Source organism: Pelophylax lessonae (assembly GCF_965119305.1).
Source record: "Pelophylax lessonae genome assembly, chromosome: 1".
In the NCBI taxonomy this organism is placed as follows: Eukaryota; Metazoa; Chordata; class Amphibia; order Anura; family Ranidae; genus Pelophylax; species Pelophylax lessonae.
The window spans coordinates 267,391,419-267,405,725 of record NC_138768.1 but is presented as its reverse complement, the minus strand read 5'-3'; the positions used below and the strand labels follow the sequence as shown (position 1 = coordinate 267,405,725).

The 14,307-nt window shown below is 44.8% G+C and overlaps 1 protein-coding gene across 1 annotated transcript in view; it reads left to right on the top strand.

Moving 5' to 3' along the window:
- The window catches only part of LOC309544260 (tRNA (32-2'-O)-methyltransferase regulator THADA-like), a gene marked incomplete at its 3' end in the record, with an annotated part of 123,454 nt that overhangs the window by 15,255 nt on the left and 93,892 nt on the right, over positions 1 to 14,307 (top strand). Inside the window, exons 6-7 of the mRNA XM_082243164.1 lie at positions 1,635 to 1,757; positions 2,879 to 2,999. Of these exons, the coding sequence (XP_082099290.1) occupies positions 1,635 to 1,757; positions 2,879 to 2,999 (244 nt within the window). The remainder of the gene's footprint in view (positions 1 to 1,634; positions 1,758 to 2,878; positions 3,000 to 14,307) is intronic.

The following is a 14,307-nucleotide window of genomic DNA, read 5'->3' as shown; positions in this document are numbered from 1 at the left end:
GACAAGTCAGTGCGTGTGACCGGCGGACCCGATGTCCGCCGTTCACACTACGATCGCTCCGGTGAAGGGAGAAAGGCGGAGCGGCTTATGTAAACAAGCCGCCCGTCATTCTCCCTGGTGTAAAAATGAAGATCAGACGGTCCTACTATGTAGGACAGTTGATCTTTGTTTTTACACCAATTTTTACACCAATAGCCATGTCCCTATACAGTTAGAATCACGCCCCCTGCCAGTGTCATTTTTGCAGTAACAGTGCATATGTATAGCACTGATTACTGCAGTAGTGTCACTGGTAACCCCAAAAGTGTCAAAAATGTCAGTCAAGGGTCTGATCTGTCCGCCGCAATGTCGCAGTACCGAAAAAAAAATCGCAGATCGCCGCCATTACACGTTAAAAAAAAAACCACCAAAAATGACAAAAATCTTTCCCTTTGTTAGTAAAAGTGATAACTTTTGCGCAAACCAATCAAAATACGCTTTTTGCGTTTTTTTTTTTTTACCAAACATATGTAGCATAAAACAAATTGGCCGAAAATGTTAAAAAATTTTGAATTTTACATTTTTTTGGGGGGGAATTTCATATAAAAAAATGTGAAAAATATTGTTATTTTTGCAAAATTGACGCTCTTTTTTTGTTTATAGCGCATGATCAAAAAATCGCACAGGTGATCAAATACCACCAAAAGAAAGCTCTGTTTGTTGGAAAAAAAGGACGTCAGATTCGTTTAGGTACAGCATCGCACGACCGCGCAATTGTCAGTTTAAAGTCACGCAGTAAAAAATCGCAAAAAACCCCCTGGTCTTTTAGCAGCCAAATCCTCCGGGGCTTAAGTGGTTAAAAGCATATATTGAATCTGTTCAGTGATTTAAAAAAAAAAAAAAAAAAGATTGATCCTACCAGAACTCTTGTGAGCTGATAACTTTCCTTCCTTTCTACCTCTGATGAATCTTATCATTATCATTGTTCCAGAACAGAACACATCCACCTATGTTATGCTGTTGTAGTCCTGTACTAGGGTATGATTGCTACTTCTCAATAGCTACAAGTGAGGTGACTGAGCATTGTCACCCTAGGAAAGGAGGCAACAAGTGTTACTGACAGATCACAGACACTGATAATGGGGTACTTTGACGCAGTAGTGGGCTTGAGCACGATATGGCCATATGGTGGGACCAAACCCCCATTTTTATTTATGGATTGTCTTCAGATTTGGTAGTTATTTCTTTTGCATTTGCGCGCTATTCTTTTTTAATATACTGACAGATCACCAGGTGAAAATAAAGTTTAAAAAAAAAACAAAAAAAAAAAGAAAATTCAGCCATCACATTTAAAAGTCACCCTAAACTCCTTGTTAAAAAGTAAAAAATATATCCAAGTCTGTATTCCTAACCCTAAAAGTACCTTATATTGCTCTCCACTTCCTCCAAATCTGAAAATTTAATTTTAAATTTTTATATATATATATATATATATATATATATATATATATATATATATATATATATATATATATATATATATATATATTTGGAGAAATCTTAAAGCTTTGTGGATGGTAAAAAGAAAATGTGATAACTTCTCAAATTTAATATTACATAATTGTCTTTTGTGTTTCTATTTTGTTTTCTTCTAGTTGTGCCTTCAGCTGTTTAGGGAACTAGCAGAGAATGTTAGTCCATTCATTTGGGATTCTGCTCATATCCCGAACCCCCTTGAAAGCATTCTGGAATCCCTTCTACATATAATTATAAACCAGGTAATTAATATTGCTGGCAAACAATGCAGATCTAGACATTTACAAACAAGTCAGCCAAAAACGATGTTCACAATCAGAAAATACTTTGGAATGTCCTGTGATTAGTTGGGGATCTGTAATGAAGACAGCACTTTACTGGTAACACAGGGTAGCATATGCATTGGAAAAAAAAACATATGTTGTGCAATGTTTAAAGCAGATTGAAAAGACATTAGTCCAAGTGTGCAATGCTTAATTCCTCTTTACATCATGTATTTTGAATGCAAGAAGTGTAAGCATGTCTGCATTTGTCTTGAATTATGCCGGCCGTAGATGGATCGAACCATGGCCGCTTCAGCAGGGACTGACCAAAATTTGATCAATCTGTGGGCAGGCTGGTTGTACTGAATCCATCGATCGACTTCAGTACAACCAGGCTGTCTGTTTTTTTTTTTGTTTTTTTTTGCATGCAGTCACTGCCAGCGGCTATAGCTGCTAGCAGTGATAATTGCGTTCTGCTGGCAAAACACAATAGCACTTTGGGAGGTATTCCTCCATCAACGCTGAATGTGTTGTTTGGGGAACCTAGCAAATTTCTTTCCTTCTACCTTTGGTGGAAGGACAGAAAATTGTAAAATCTTGCTTAAGCCTACTGTATACGAGAGCTCAGAAAGTGGGAAGGAGAAGCAACACAGGGAACCAGCTGGTTCAGGGGGATGGGCTAATCACAGTGCTGTTTATCCTTCACTGTCCAGCCACAGGATGCAAATGGGGAAGAGACCTATGGGTGAATGAATATTTGCAACAAAAAAAAAAGTTCCCCTCCCCTGCCAGCCCTGTTGCTTTTAGCAGTAAAAATGGAGTCCACCATTAAACTAGAACTTCACACAAAACACAACAACCTATTAGCAGCTTTCAGTGACTGAACCAAACTAAATTAATTTGTTTTTACAAATTTTACATTAATGAACATTAAGTGACTTTGGAATAGAGTACAAATATTCTTAATGCATTTTTAATTGAATTAACTCTAGTACTAGATTTGCAGGTGTATATTATTTTTAACAAATAATCGCTAACCTAGTTTGTTTTTACTTTCTTTGACTGGGCTGCTAATGCTTTTTTGCTAACTTTCTTTTTAGAATTTTAGTCGAGATGTCAGGCTGTTGGCAGGGACAGCTGTGGCCTCTTTAGCAAATACAGGGCCAGTTGTGGAGTCTTCTGCTCAAGCTGCCATGAACCTTATACAGCAGATCACACATGGTGAGTTAGTCCTAATTGTATTTTTTTCCTTTTTTTTTTTATAAACCTATTACAAGACAATTTTATGGTGCAGTTTATTGAGGCCTCGACTGGAAATGATCCTGTGCTGGACCTGGTTATCTCAAACCATGCAGAGCTTCTTACCAATATTAATATAAAAGAAAACCTGGGTAGCAGAGAACTGAGCGATAGCGATTCGTGGGAAAATTTGTCATCAGGTACGGAAAGTGGTGACGATTCTGCGACTGAGCTCAGCGATGTGCGGACTTGGTGCTCTATTGACTGTGGTACGGATCAGGCAGTGCCCCCAAGATTCAAATCTTTGAGTCACCAAACACCATCAATGGCTGTGAACAGATCTGGACGTCGTGCTGTTGGCATTGTCAACCCCGAACGCCTGACTGGTCGTCACTTCATGGACTGCATCCCACCAACTGTCGAGGTTGACAACTCCAACAGCACGACGTCCAGATCTGTTCACAGCCATTGATGGTGTTTGGTGAGTCAGAAAGGTTTGTTCGGCAACTTTCCAAATAAAGTCCGCAATAATCAAAGGCTTGTCACTCTTTTTTTTTTTTTTTTTTTTTGAGCAGAATGTAGGCATTCCACAACCATTGCTCAAGAAGAGATCTGAAGATCTTTTTATAGTATTTTTTTTGCTGCTTCCTCATTGCTGGGTAGAATGTCATTGCTTTGTCGGCTCTGTCGACATCTCCCATGGTGTTGTTGTAGTCTATCACTACTTGTGGCTTCATGACTTCTTTCCCACCTTTTGCGTACCATAACAGTGGAGGTGTTCTGCACTGTACTCATTAGGCACACATCTTTCTTGTGCTTCCATCGCAGTGCCATCATTTTGCCTTGCTTAATAATAGCATGCAATGCCAAGCTGCCGATTCCATAGCAAACAAAGTCTTTTTTTGTATTAAGAGAGGCATGGACTCCAGAGAAGGATGATATCATTTTGCCCCTGTACAAATCATTAGTAAGACCTTATCTGGTATTTGCAGTTCAGTTTTGGGCACCAGGTCCAAAAAGGATATTGGAGAACTGGAGACAGTGCAGAGAAGAGCAACTAAATTGAGCAACCAAACTGCTAAGAGGCATGGGGGAGCTCAGCTATGAGGAACAACTAGAGGAACTGAATTCTCTCTTGAGAAGAGGAGATTAAGGGGGTTATGATATGATCAACATGTATAAATACATAAGGGCTCCACATAGTGAACTTGCTGTTGTTGTTCACTTTAGGTCATCGCAAAGGACAAGGGAGCACTCTTTACGTCTAGAGGAAAATACATTTTTTTCTCCAAATACAGAAAGGTTTCTACACAGTAAGAGCTGTGAAAATGTGGAATAGACTCCCTCCAGAGGTGGTTCTGGCCAGCTCAGTAGATTGCTTTAAAAAAATGCCTGGATTTTTTTCCTAGGTGTACATAATATAAATGGGTACTAATATTTATAGGTAAAGTTGATCCAGGGAATATCTAATTCTTTCCAATGCCGTAGCAAATTGGATCATGCTTTGCTGGGGTTTTTCGCTTACCTCTGGATCAACTGTGGGTATAGGATTGTGTATAAGGGATTGAATGGTTGTGTTTTTGTTGGTTGAGCTGGATAGAGATGTTTTTATTTATTTATTTTTTTCAACCTGATTATGTAACCATTCTAACCCTGCATGATTTCTTTTGTTGGCCCTCTCATTCTGTTTGTGGACTGGTTACATAGTTAGGTTGAAAAAAGGCACAAGTCCATCTAGTTAACCAGTAAAAGGGGGGGGGGGGGAATCATACAATCCCCTATACCCACAGTTGTTCCAGAGAATGTTCGTATTCAGTTATATTATGTACATTTAGGAAGGAATCCAGTCCTTTCTGCTTTTTTAAAAAAAAAAAAAAGCTACTAAGATAGCTAGAATCAGCTTTTGAGGTTAGCATAGTTAGGCTGGCCATACACTGTGCAATCTGATTTCAATTGAATTTAATTAATTTCAAATTGGGCAGGCCCCTGCACTACATAGTTGATAAAAGATCTAAAGGAGATTTGTGCAATCAGATTGTGTTTTACAGTCAGCCTTGGTCAGGTTGAAAAAACACACAAGTCCATTTAAGTCAGCAAATAGAGTAAAAAATAAAAAAAGAACACACAAAAAAAATTCCCTATACACAATCCCTGTACCCACAGTTGAGCTACTTAGCTTCAGTAGGGGAAAAATTCCTTCCCAATCCCCTATAAGACAATCGGATATACCCCTGGTGTTATAAATATTATCTAGTTCCATTTTGTGCATTTAGGAATGCATCCAGCGCTTTTAAAACCATCTACTGAGCTGGCCGGAATTAGTTCTTGATCAATTCCACATTTTCACAGCTCTTACTGTGAAGAAGCCTTTTCATGAGTTAAATCTCTTTTTCTCCAGATGTAGAGAGTGCCCCTTTGTCATCTATAATGCCCTAAAAGTGAATAACTCATCACCAGGTTCACTATATAGATATGTATTTATAAATGTTGATTATATCCCCTATTAATTATAAATTCAGTTCCTCGAATTGTTCCTCATAGCTGGGCTCCTCCATACCTCTTATCAGTTTGGTCGTACTTTCTCCAGTGCCCCAAATATCCTTTTCTAAGTCTATGATCTACCAGAACAACACCCAGATTCTTCTCCACCATTGGCTCCCCCAGCTGTTCTCCTCCTAGTTTGTATGATACATGCATGTTTTTAGCCCCCAAGTGCATAACGTTACATTTATCAACATCAACATTAAAGTGGTAATAAAGCTTGTTTTTTAGAATAAACAACATGTTATACTAGCCTGCTCTGTGCAGTCTGATCCTCTACTTTTCTGGTCAGCTGCTGGCGCTCTTGGCTCCTTACCCTCGAGCAGTGCCCCCAGAGAAAGCAGCTTCCTCTAGGAGCACTGTTGCGTGCTCGCTCTTGAGCCCCTGCTCTATGCATCCATAAGACGAAGACTTAATGGATGCATAGAGCAGACCTACGGGGAGGGGGGGGGGGGTACATGAAGGTAAAAAACCTTTAGCCTATAGAACCACTTTAAACCTCATTTGCCGCATAGTTGCCCAATTAAACAGTGCATTGAGGTTGGCTTGGAAGTTGGAGACATCCTGTATGGACGTTATTCTACTACATAGCTTAGTGCATAGCATGGTGTTATCTGCAAAGACTGAAATGGTATGTTTAATCCAAAATTCTTTATCATTTATAAGCATGTTAAAAAATAAGGGACCCAATACTGAACCTTGGGGTACACCACTTATAAGTTAACGTTTCGACCATTCAGAGTATGAATCATGAATCACGAATCACTACTCTGAATACGATCTTTTAGCCAGTTTTCTATCTATTTGCAAACTGAATGTTCTAAGCCTGTAGACTTTACGTTACATATTAACCGTGTATGTAATTGTGTCAAACACTTGCAAAATCCAAGTATACCACATCCGAAGCTGCTCCTTCTTTTTTTTTTTTTTTTTTTGCTTACTTTCTCATAGAAATTAGATTGACAATTTCAGTCTTTCGTGAATCCATGCTGATGATTGCTTTAAATATTTTTTTCTTGAAAAAACTCTCTATTTGGTCTTTTATTAAACTCCTGAAGTTTCTTTGCAACTTTGGAAGTAAACTAACTTGTCTGTAGTTACCTGGTAAAGACTTTGACTCCTTTTTTAAATATGGGCACCATATTTTCCATTGTATACACAGAGCTGAAGAAGATATTTAATACATTTGCGTTCTTTTTGTTCCCAGTCACCAACTCTAAATTATGTTGTAAAAGATCAGGCTGCATCATGCTGCATCCTGATCTTTTTACTATTAACCACTTCCCGCCCACCCTATAGCAGATTGACGGCGGGAATGTGGTTGTATTATCCTGACCGGACGTCATATGACGGCGGCAGGATAATACAGCTCTGCGCGCCCCCCGGTGATGCGAGGTGTCAGCCTGACACCCTGCATCTCCGATCTCGGTAAAGAGCCTCTGACGTAGGCTCTTTACCATGTGACCAGCCGTGTCCAATCACGGCTGGTCACATAGTAAACAGGAACAGCCGTTGATCGGCTTTCCTTAGTTCATGCCTTACTGGCACGAGTAAAGGAGCGCCGATCGGCGGCTCCCCTGACGGGGGGGTCGGCACTGGTAATCAGATCATTGATTACCAGTGCAGACCCTCGGGGGGGATGCCCACCCATGACCCCAGGGATGCCCACCTATGACCCCAGGGATGCCCACTATGGCCACCAGGGATGGCAATCAGGGCTCAGGGAGCCCCCCATTGCCCTCCCCATCAGTGCTGCCCGCCAGTGCCCTCCCTATCAGTGCTGCCCACCAGTGCCCATCATTGCCATCTTTCAGTGTCGCCCACCAGTGCCCATTATTGCCCACCAGTGCCGCCTATCTGCCCATCAGTGCCGCCCGTCAGTGCCCACCAGTGCCGCCTATCAGTGCCCATCAATGCCGCCTATCAGTGCCCAGCAGTGGCGCCTATCAGTGCCCAGCAGTGCTGCATATCTGTGCTACCCATCAGTGCCTCCTCATCAGTGCCTGTCAGTGCAGTCTCATCAGTGCTCATCAGTGCAGGAAAAAACGTATTAATTTACAAAATTGTATAACATAAAAAAACTTTTTCTTTTTTTTTTACTTTTCGGTCTTTTTTTATTTGTTTAGCAAAAAGGAAAAAACCCAGAGGTGATCAAATACCACCAAAAGAAAGCTCTATTTGTGGGGGGAAAATTACATAAATTTGGTGTAGGTACAGTGTTGCATGACCGCGCGATTGTCATTCAAAATGCAACAGCGCTAAAAGGGGAAAATTGGCCTGGGCAGGAAGGGGGTAAAAGTGCCCTGTATTGAAGTGGTTAATACAGTATACTTGGAGAATTTAAGGGGGTTGTCCTACTCTTTTTGAACCCTGGTGTATGTTTTGAAATGTGACCTTGAATTCATTTTCCTTTGTACATATTCTGTTATATTCTTTGTAACTTTTAAATGATAGTTTTCCTTCCTTTTTATACATTTAAAATGTATTATTTATAGCTTTTTTTTTTTTTAACTAAAAATTACACTAGTTAATACTCTGCCTGGTTTCATGACTACATTTGAAAACCACCTGACTGTACGTGAACCTTATCACAGCTCTGTTTCACAGTTGGTACTTTGCCTGATCCTTTCTGTACTGTTAGCTGGCAACAGAAAGTTTATTACAAAGCGGTGTAACCTGGGAGTTACTGCAGCTAAACCCATCCCTCACCATCGGTGACTTTTGTAAAAGATGGCGCTACTGTTAGGTCAATATTAGGGTTGAGCGGACACCTAGATGTCCGTGTTCGACGGGTTCGGCCGAACTTTAAAAAAAAGTCCGGGTCCGTGTCCCGGACTTTTACCGAACTTTTCCCGGACACCGAACCCCATTGAAGTCAATGGGGACCCGAACTTTAAGGCACTAAAATGGCTCTAAAACACCAATGGAAAGGGCTAGAGTGCTGCAAATGGCAGCAAAACGTAGTTAAGAGCATGGCAAGTGCTCTGCAAACAAATGTGGATAGGGAAATAACTTAAAACAACAAAAAAAAAACAGAAAAATAAAACAATGTTCTTCATCTCTGAAGGACGAGGCCCATAAGGAGTAGGAGGGAGGTTGAGGTGGTGGTGGATGTGGCGGTGTCATAGGCGTGCGCACAGGGTGTGCCTGGTGTACCTGGGCACACCCTAATCACCTAGGGCACATAGCATTATCGCTCTGTTTGCCAGTGAGGAGATGGGAAAGATCTCCCTCGCACCTGCTCTGCTCTATTTCTCTTTGCCAGCAGGGAGAGTAATGTATCGGGGCCATGTACATGTAGGCAAACACATGCATGTGTATTTCAACTTTGGGGTGCACACCCTAATGCAATAGGCTGCGCACACCTATGGGCGGTGTAGGTGGAAGCGGCGGTGGAGGAGGACCAGGGCCGGATTAAGAGCATCATGGTCTTGGTGCTGAGGATTTTGAAGGGCCTTAAGGGCCGTGCCTTGGCATGCACCCAGAGGAGGAAGGGTGCAGCCATGCATGCCTAATTCAACATGGGATGCTGTCTCTGAAGCCCATAAACACATCCATGCATCGGCAACTGTCCCTCCTTGTCCGGCCTTCACGCTGTGTGGGGAGGTTCTGAGGGTGCTGCCTGGGGAAGCGAGCATAGAAGCCAGACTTCTGTGTTTACAAGTGACAGAAGAGCGGTCACAGTGAATATGGCCAACCCGGGGCCTATATAAAAGGTAGGGGCCTGCATGGAGCTGCAGCTCCAATAGCCCCTACGTTAATCTGGCCCTGAGGAGGAGGACGAGGTAGCCAACACTGCTTCTTTTCACAAATTTTAAATGAGGGTACACCCCAAAAGAGTGAGAGAGCAAAAATGGAACAATGGCTGGGTAAGGTCGGTATGGTCGGTATCCATTGCTATTCTGCACAAGGTACGGAAAAGTCCCGTGGGATCCATGCCTGGTTCATTTTAATGAACGTGAGCTTGTCCACATTGTCTCTGGACAGGCGGCTGCGCTTGTCTGTTATAACACCCCCAGCCGTGCTAAATACCCGTTCAGATAATACACTGGCTGCAAGGCACGCCAGCACCTCCAAGGCGTAAAGGGCAAGCTCAGGCCATGTGCCCAATTTGGAGACCCAGAAGTTGAAGGGGGCAGATCCCTCATTCACTACATGTAGGCGTGTGCACACATACTGCTCCACCATGTTGGTAAAATGCTGCCTCCTGCTAAGACGTTCCATCTGAGCTGCTGGTGCTGCTGTTTGTTGTGGCGTGCTGACAAAGCTTTTCCACATTTCGGCCATGCTAACCCTGCCTTCTGAGGTGCTGGCGGTGCCCTGGTTGAGTTGGCGACCTCCTCCTCCTCTGCCTTGTGCTTCCACTGTGGCCCCGCTGTCAGATGGGAATGCCAGCAGCATCGCGTCTACCAGCGTGCGCTTGTACTCGCGCATTTTGCGATCGCTCTCCAGTGAGTGAATTAAGGACGGTACGTTGTCCTTGTAACGGGGATCCAGCAGCGTGGCCACCCAGTAATCAGCACAAGTTAGAATGTGGGCAACTCGGCGGTCGTTGTGGAGACACTGCAGCATGTAATCGCTCATGTGTGCCAGGCTGCCCAGAGGCGACGAAAGGCTGTCCTCTGTGGGAGGTGTATCGTCCGTGTCCTCTGTATCCCCCCAGCCATGCACCAGTGATGGCCATGAGCTGGCCTGGGTGCCATCCTGCTGTGAACATGGTTCCATCTCCTCCTCCAGCTCCTCCTCATCCTCCAGAACTGTGCCCCTGCTGGACAATTGTGTCCCTGGCGTTTGTGTGTGCAGGAACCCACCCTCGGAGCCCCTTGCGAATGACTGCCCTGAAAGCCTTTGAAATGTTACCTCTTCATCCTCCTCCTCCTCCTCCTCCTCCTCCTCCTCCTCATCCTGTGCCACATCCTCTTCCATCATCGCCCGAATTGTTTTTTCAAGGAGGCATAGAAGTGGGATAGTTAAGCTGAGAACGGCGTCATTGCCACTGGCCATGTTGGTGGAGTACTCAAAACAGCGCAACAAGGCACACAGGTCTCGCATGGAGGCCCAGTTATTGGTGGTGAAGTGGTGCTGTTCCGCAGAGCGACTCACGCGTGCGTGCTGCAGCTGAAACTCCACTATGGCCTGCTGCTGCTCGCACAGTCTTTCCAGCATGTGCAAGGTGGAGTTCCACCTTGTGGGCACGTCACATATGAGGCGGTGAGCGGGAAGGCCGAAGTTACGCTGCAGCGCTGCCAGGCGAGCAGCAGCAGGGTGAGAACGCCGAAAGTGCGCACAAACGGCACGCACTTTCTGCAGCAGCTCTGACATATCGGGGTAGTTTTTAAGGAACCTCTGCACCACCAAATTCAGCACATGCGCCAGGCAAGGGATGTGCGTCAAACCGGCTAGGCCCAGAGCTGCTATGAGATTTCTCCCGTTATCGCACACCACCAGGCCGGGCTTGAGGCTCGCTGGCAGCAACCACTCATTTGTTTGCTGTTCCATGCTCCTCCACAACTCCTGCGCGGTGTGTGGTTTGTCCCCCAAACAGGCAAGTTGTAAAACTGCCTGCTGTCGTTTACCCCTGGCCGTGCTGAAGTTGGTGGTGAAGGTGTTACGCTGTCCGGATGAGGAGGCGGTAGAGGATGAGGAAGCGGAGTAGGAGGAGTTAGGAACAGGAGGCAAACTGAAGCGCCCTGCAATCCTCGGTGGTGGAAGGACATGCGCCAAATTGCTATCCGCCTCAGGCCCATCCGCCACTGCATTTACCCAGTGTGCCGTTAGGGAGATATAACGCCCCTGACCGTGCTTACTGGTCCACGTATCGGTAGTTAGGTGGACCTTGGCACAGATGGCGTTGCGCAGTGCACACCTGATTTTTTCCCCCACTTGGTTGTGTAGGGAAGGGATGGCTTGCCTGGAAAAGTAGTGGCGGCTGGGCACGACGTACTGTGGGACAGCCACCGACATAAGGTTTTTAAAACTGTGCGTCTCCACCAGACGGAATGACAGCATTTCAAAGGCCAATAATTTTGAAATGCTGGCATTCAGGGCCAGGGATCGCGGGTGGGTAGGGGGGTACTTCCTCTTCCTCTCAAGTGTTTGGGAGATGGAAATCTGAACGCTTCCACGGGACATTGTGGAGATGGTTGTTGGTGACCCAGGTGGTGGTGTTGCTGACAGATCGTCTGTTTGCGGGGTGGCAGGTGCCGGTATCACTACAGATGTGGCTGGAGCGGCCGAGACTGCAGCAGAAGAGGAAGCAGGATGAGCCAGAGACGTTTCTTGGTTTTGAAGGTGTGTACTCCACTGCAGCTCGTGCTTTGCACTTAGAAGCCTGATCATGCAGGTTGTGCTCAGGTTGAGAAGGTTTATGCCTCGCAAACCACTCGTGTCCTGTCATCAGCACATTTTCTAAAGAACTTCCACGCTAGAGAACTCCTTTGAGCTGACTTTGGTGCGCTCGTTCCCTTGCTGCGTTGGGCAGTAGCGGGCGTAGTGTCTAGGGCACGGCCGCTCCGCTTCTGCACCCTGCTCCCTCTTCTGCTGTGCTGGTGGCTCTGTGCGACCACCGCCTCTTCCTCCAAACTACTCAGGTCACCTGCATGACGTTCATTCCATGTGGGGTCGAGGACCTCATCGTCCTCCACATCATCTTCCACCCAGTCATCACCCCTGCCCTCCTTGTCGGTCTCCACAATGCTGAACGCCGCAGCAGTTGGCACCTGCGTTTCGTCATCATCGGAGACGTGCTGCGATGATCCTTGCATGTACTCATCTTGAGAAATAAGTGGTTGGGCATCGCTGCACTCAATCTCTTCCACTTCTGGGGCAGGGCTAGGTGGATGGCCCTGGGAAACCCTGCTGACAGAGTCATCAAAAAGAAGAAGAGACTGCTGTATGGCTTGGGGCTCAGACTGCTTGCCTGATTTGCAAGGGGGTGAGGTGAAAGACGGTAGGACATCGGCTGCAGGTGCCAACTGTGACCTTTCTGCAGTAGACTGGGTGGGAGACAATGTGAAGGAACTGGAGGCACTGTCAGCAGCAAACCAATCTACTATCGCCTCCACTTGTTCTGGCCTCATCACTTCTAGGGGCGTATGATGCCCTACCAAATACTGATGCAGGTTCTGTCGCCTACTCACACTTGAGGAAGGTGTTTCACTTGTGCGTGTAGCTGGCACAGATCGACCACGTCCTCTCCTTGCAACAGGAGCTCTAGCAGCAGCACCACCACGACCCAGGCCACGGCCCCTATTTGACGCTCTCCTCATATTTCTGAAATTTAAGATCTTGCCCTAGAAAGGTCTTTATTGAATAGCGGAACAAAAGAACAACAGTATCGCACGGGTGTATCTCACAGTCAGATATGCAAACTATGCCGCAATTTAATGTTTTTTACACCAAAAGGGTGTGTATTGAATAGCGGAATAGGATAAAAAACTGTGTATCTCACACGTACAAACACAGACTAGGCCCGATTAAATTTTTTCCTACCCTAAAGGGAGGATGAGGAAGAGGAGTATGGAACAGGCAGCACCCTCAAATCTTCAGAAGTATGAGATGAACCCCAAAAACTTGGAAAGGTGGATCTCACACGTACCGACACAGACTATTCCGCAATTTAATTGAGCCCCAAAGGCTTTTATTGAATAGCGGAATAGGAAATATGATCAAAAAAAAGTGTATGTTTTTCACACGTACAGAAGCACACTAGGCCCCAATTACTATTGTTTGTACACCTAAAAGGATGGATGAGGAGGAGGAGGAGGAGGAGGAGTATAGAACAGGCAGCACCCTCAAAGCTTCAGAAGTATGAGATGAACCCCAAAAACTTGGAAAGGTGGATCTCACACGTACCGACACAGACTATTCCGCAATTTAATTGAGCCCCAAAGGTTTTTATTGAATAGCGGAATAGGAAATATGATCAAAAAAAAGTGTATGTTTTTCACACGTACAGAAGCACACTAGGCCCCAATTACTATTGTTTGTACACCTAAAAGGATGGATGAGGAAGAGGAGGAGGAGGAGTATAGAACAGGCAGCACCCTCAAAGCTTCAGAAGTATGAGATGAACCCCAAAAACTTGGAAAGGTGGATCTCACACGTACCGACACAGACTATTCCGCAATTTAATTGAGCCCCAAAGGTTTTTATTGAATAGCGGAATAGGAAATATGATCAAAAAAAAGTGTGTGTTTTTCACACGTACAGAAGCACACTAGGCCCCAATTACTATTGTTTGTACACCTAAAAGGATGGATGAGGAGGAGGAGGAGGAGTATAGAACAGGCAGCACCCTCAAAGCTTCAGAAGTATGAGATGAACCCCAAAAACTTGGAAAGGTGGATCTCACACGTACCGACACAGACTATTCCGCAATTTAATTGAGCCCCAAAGGTTTTTGTTGAATAGCGGAATAGGAAATATGATCAAAAAAAAGTGTATGTTTTTCACACGTACAGAAGCACACTAGGCCCCAATTACTATTGTTTGTACACCTAAAAGGATGGAGGAGGAGGAGGAGGAGTATAGAACAGGCAGCACCCTCAAAGCTTCAGAAGTATGAGATGAACCCCAAAAACTTGGAAAGGTGGATCTCACACGTACCGACACAGACTATTCCGCAATTTAATTGAGCCCCAAAGGTTTTTATTGAATAGCGGAATAGGAAATATGATCAAAAAAAAGTGTATGTTTTTCACACGTACAGAAGCACACTAGGCCCCAATTACTATTGTTTGTACACCTA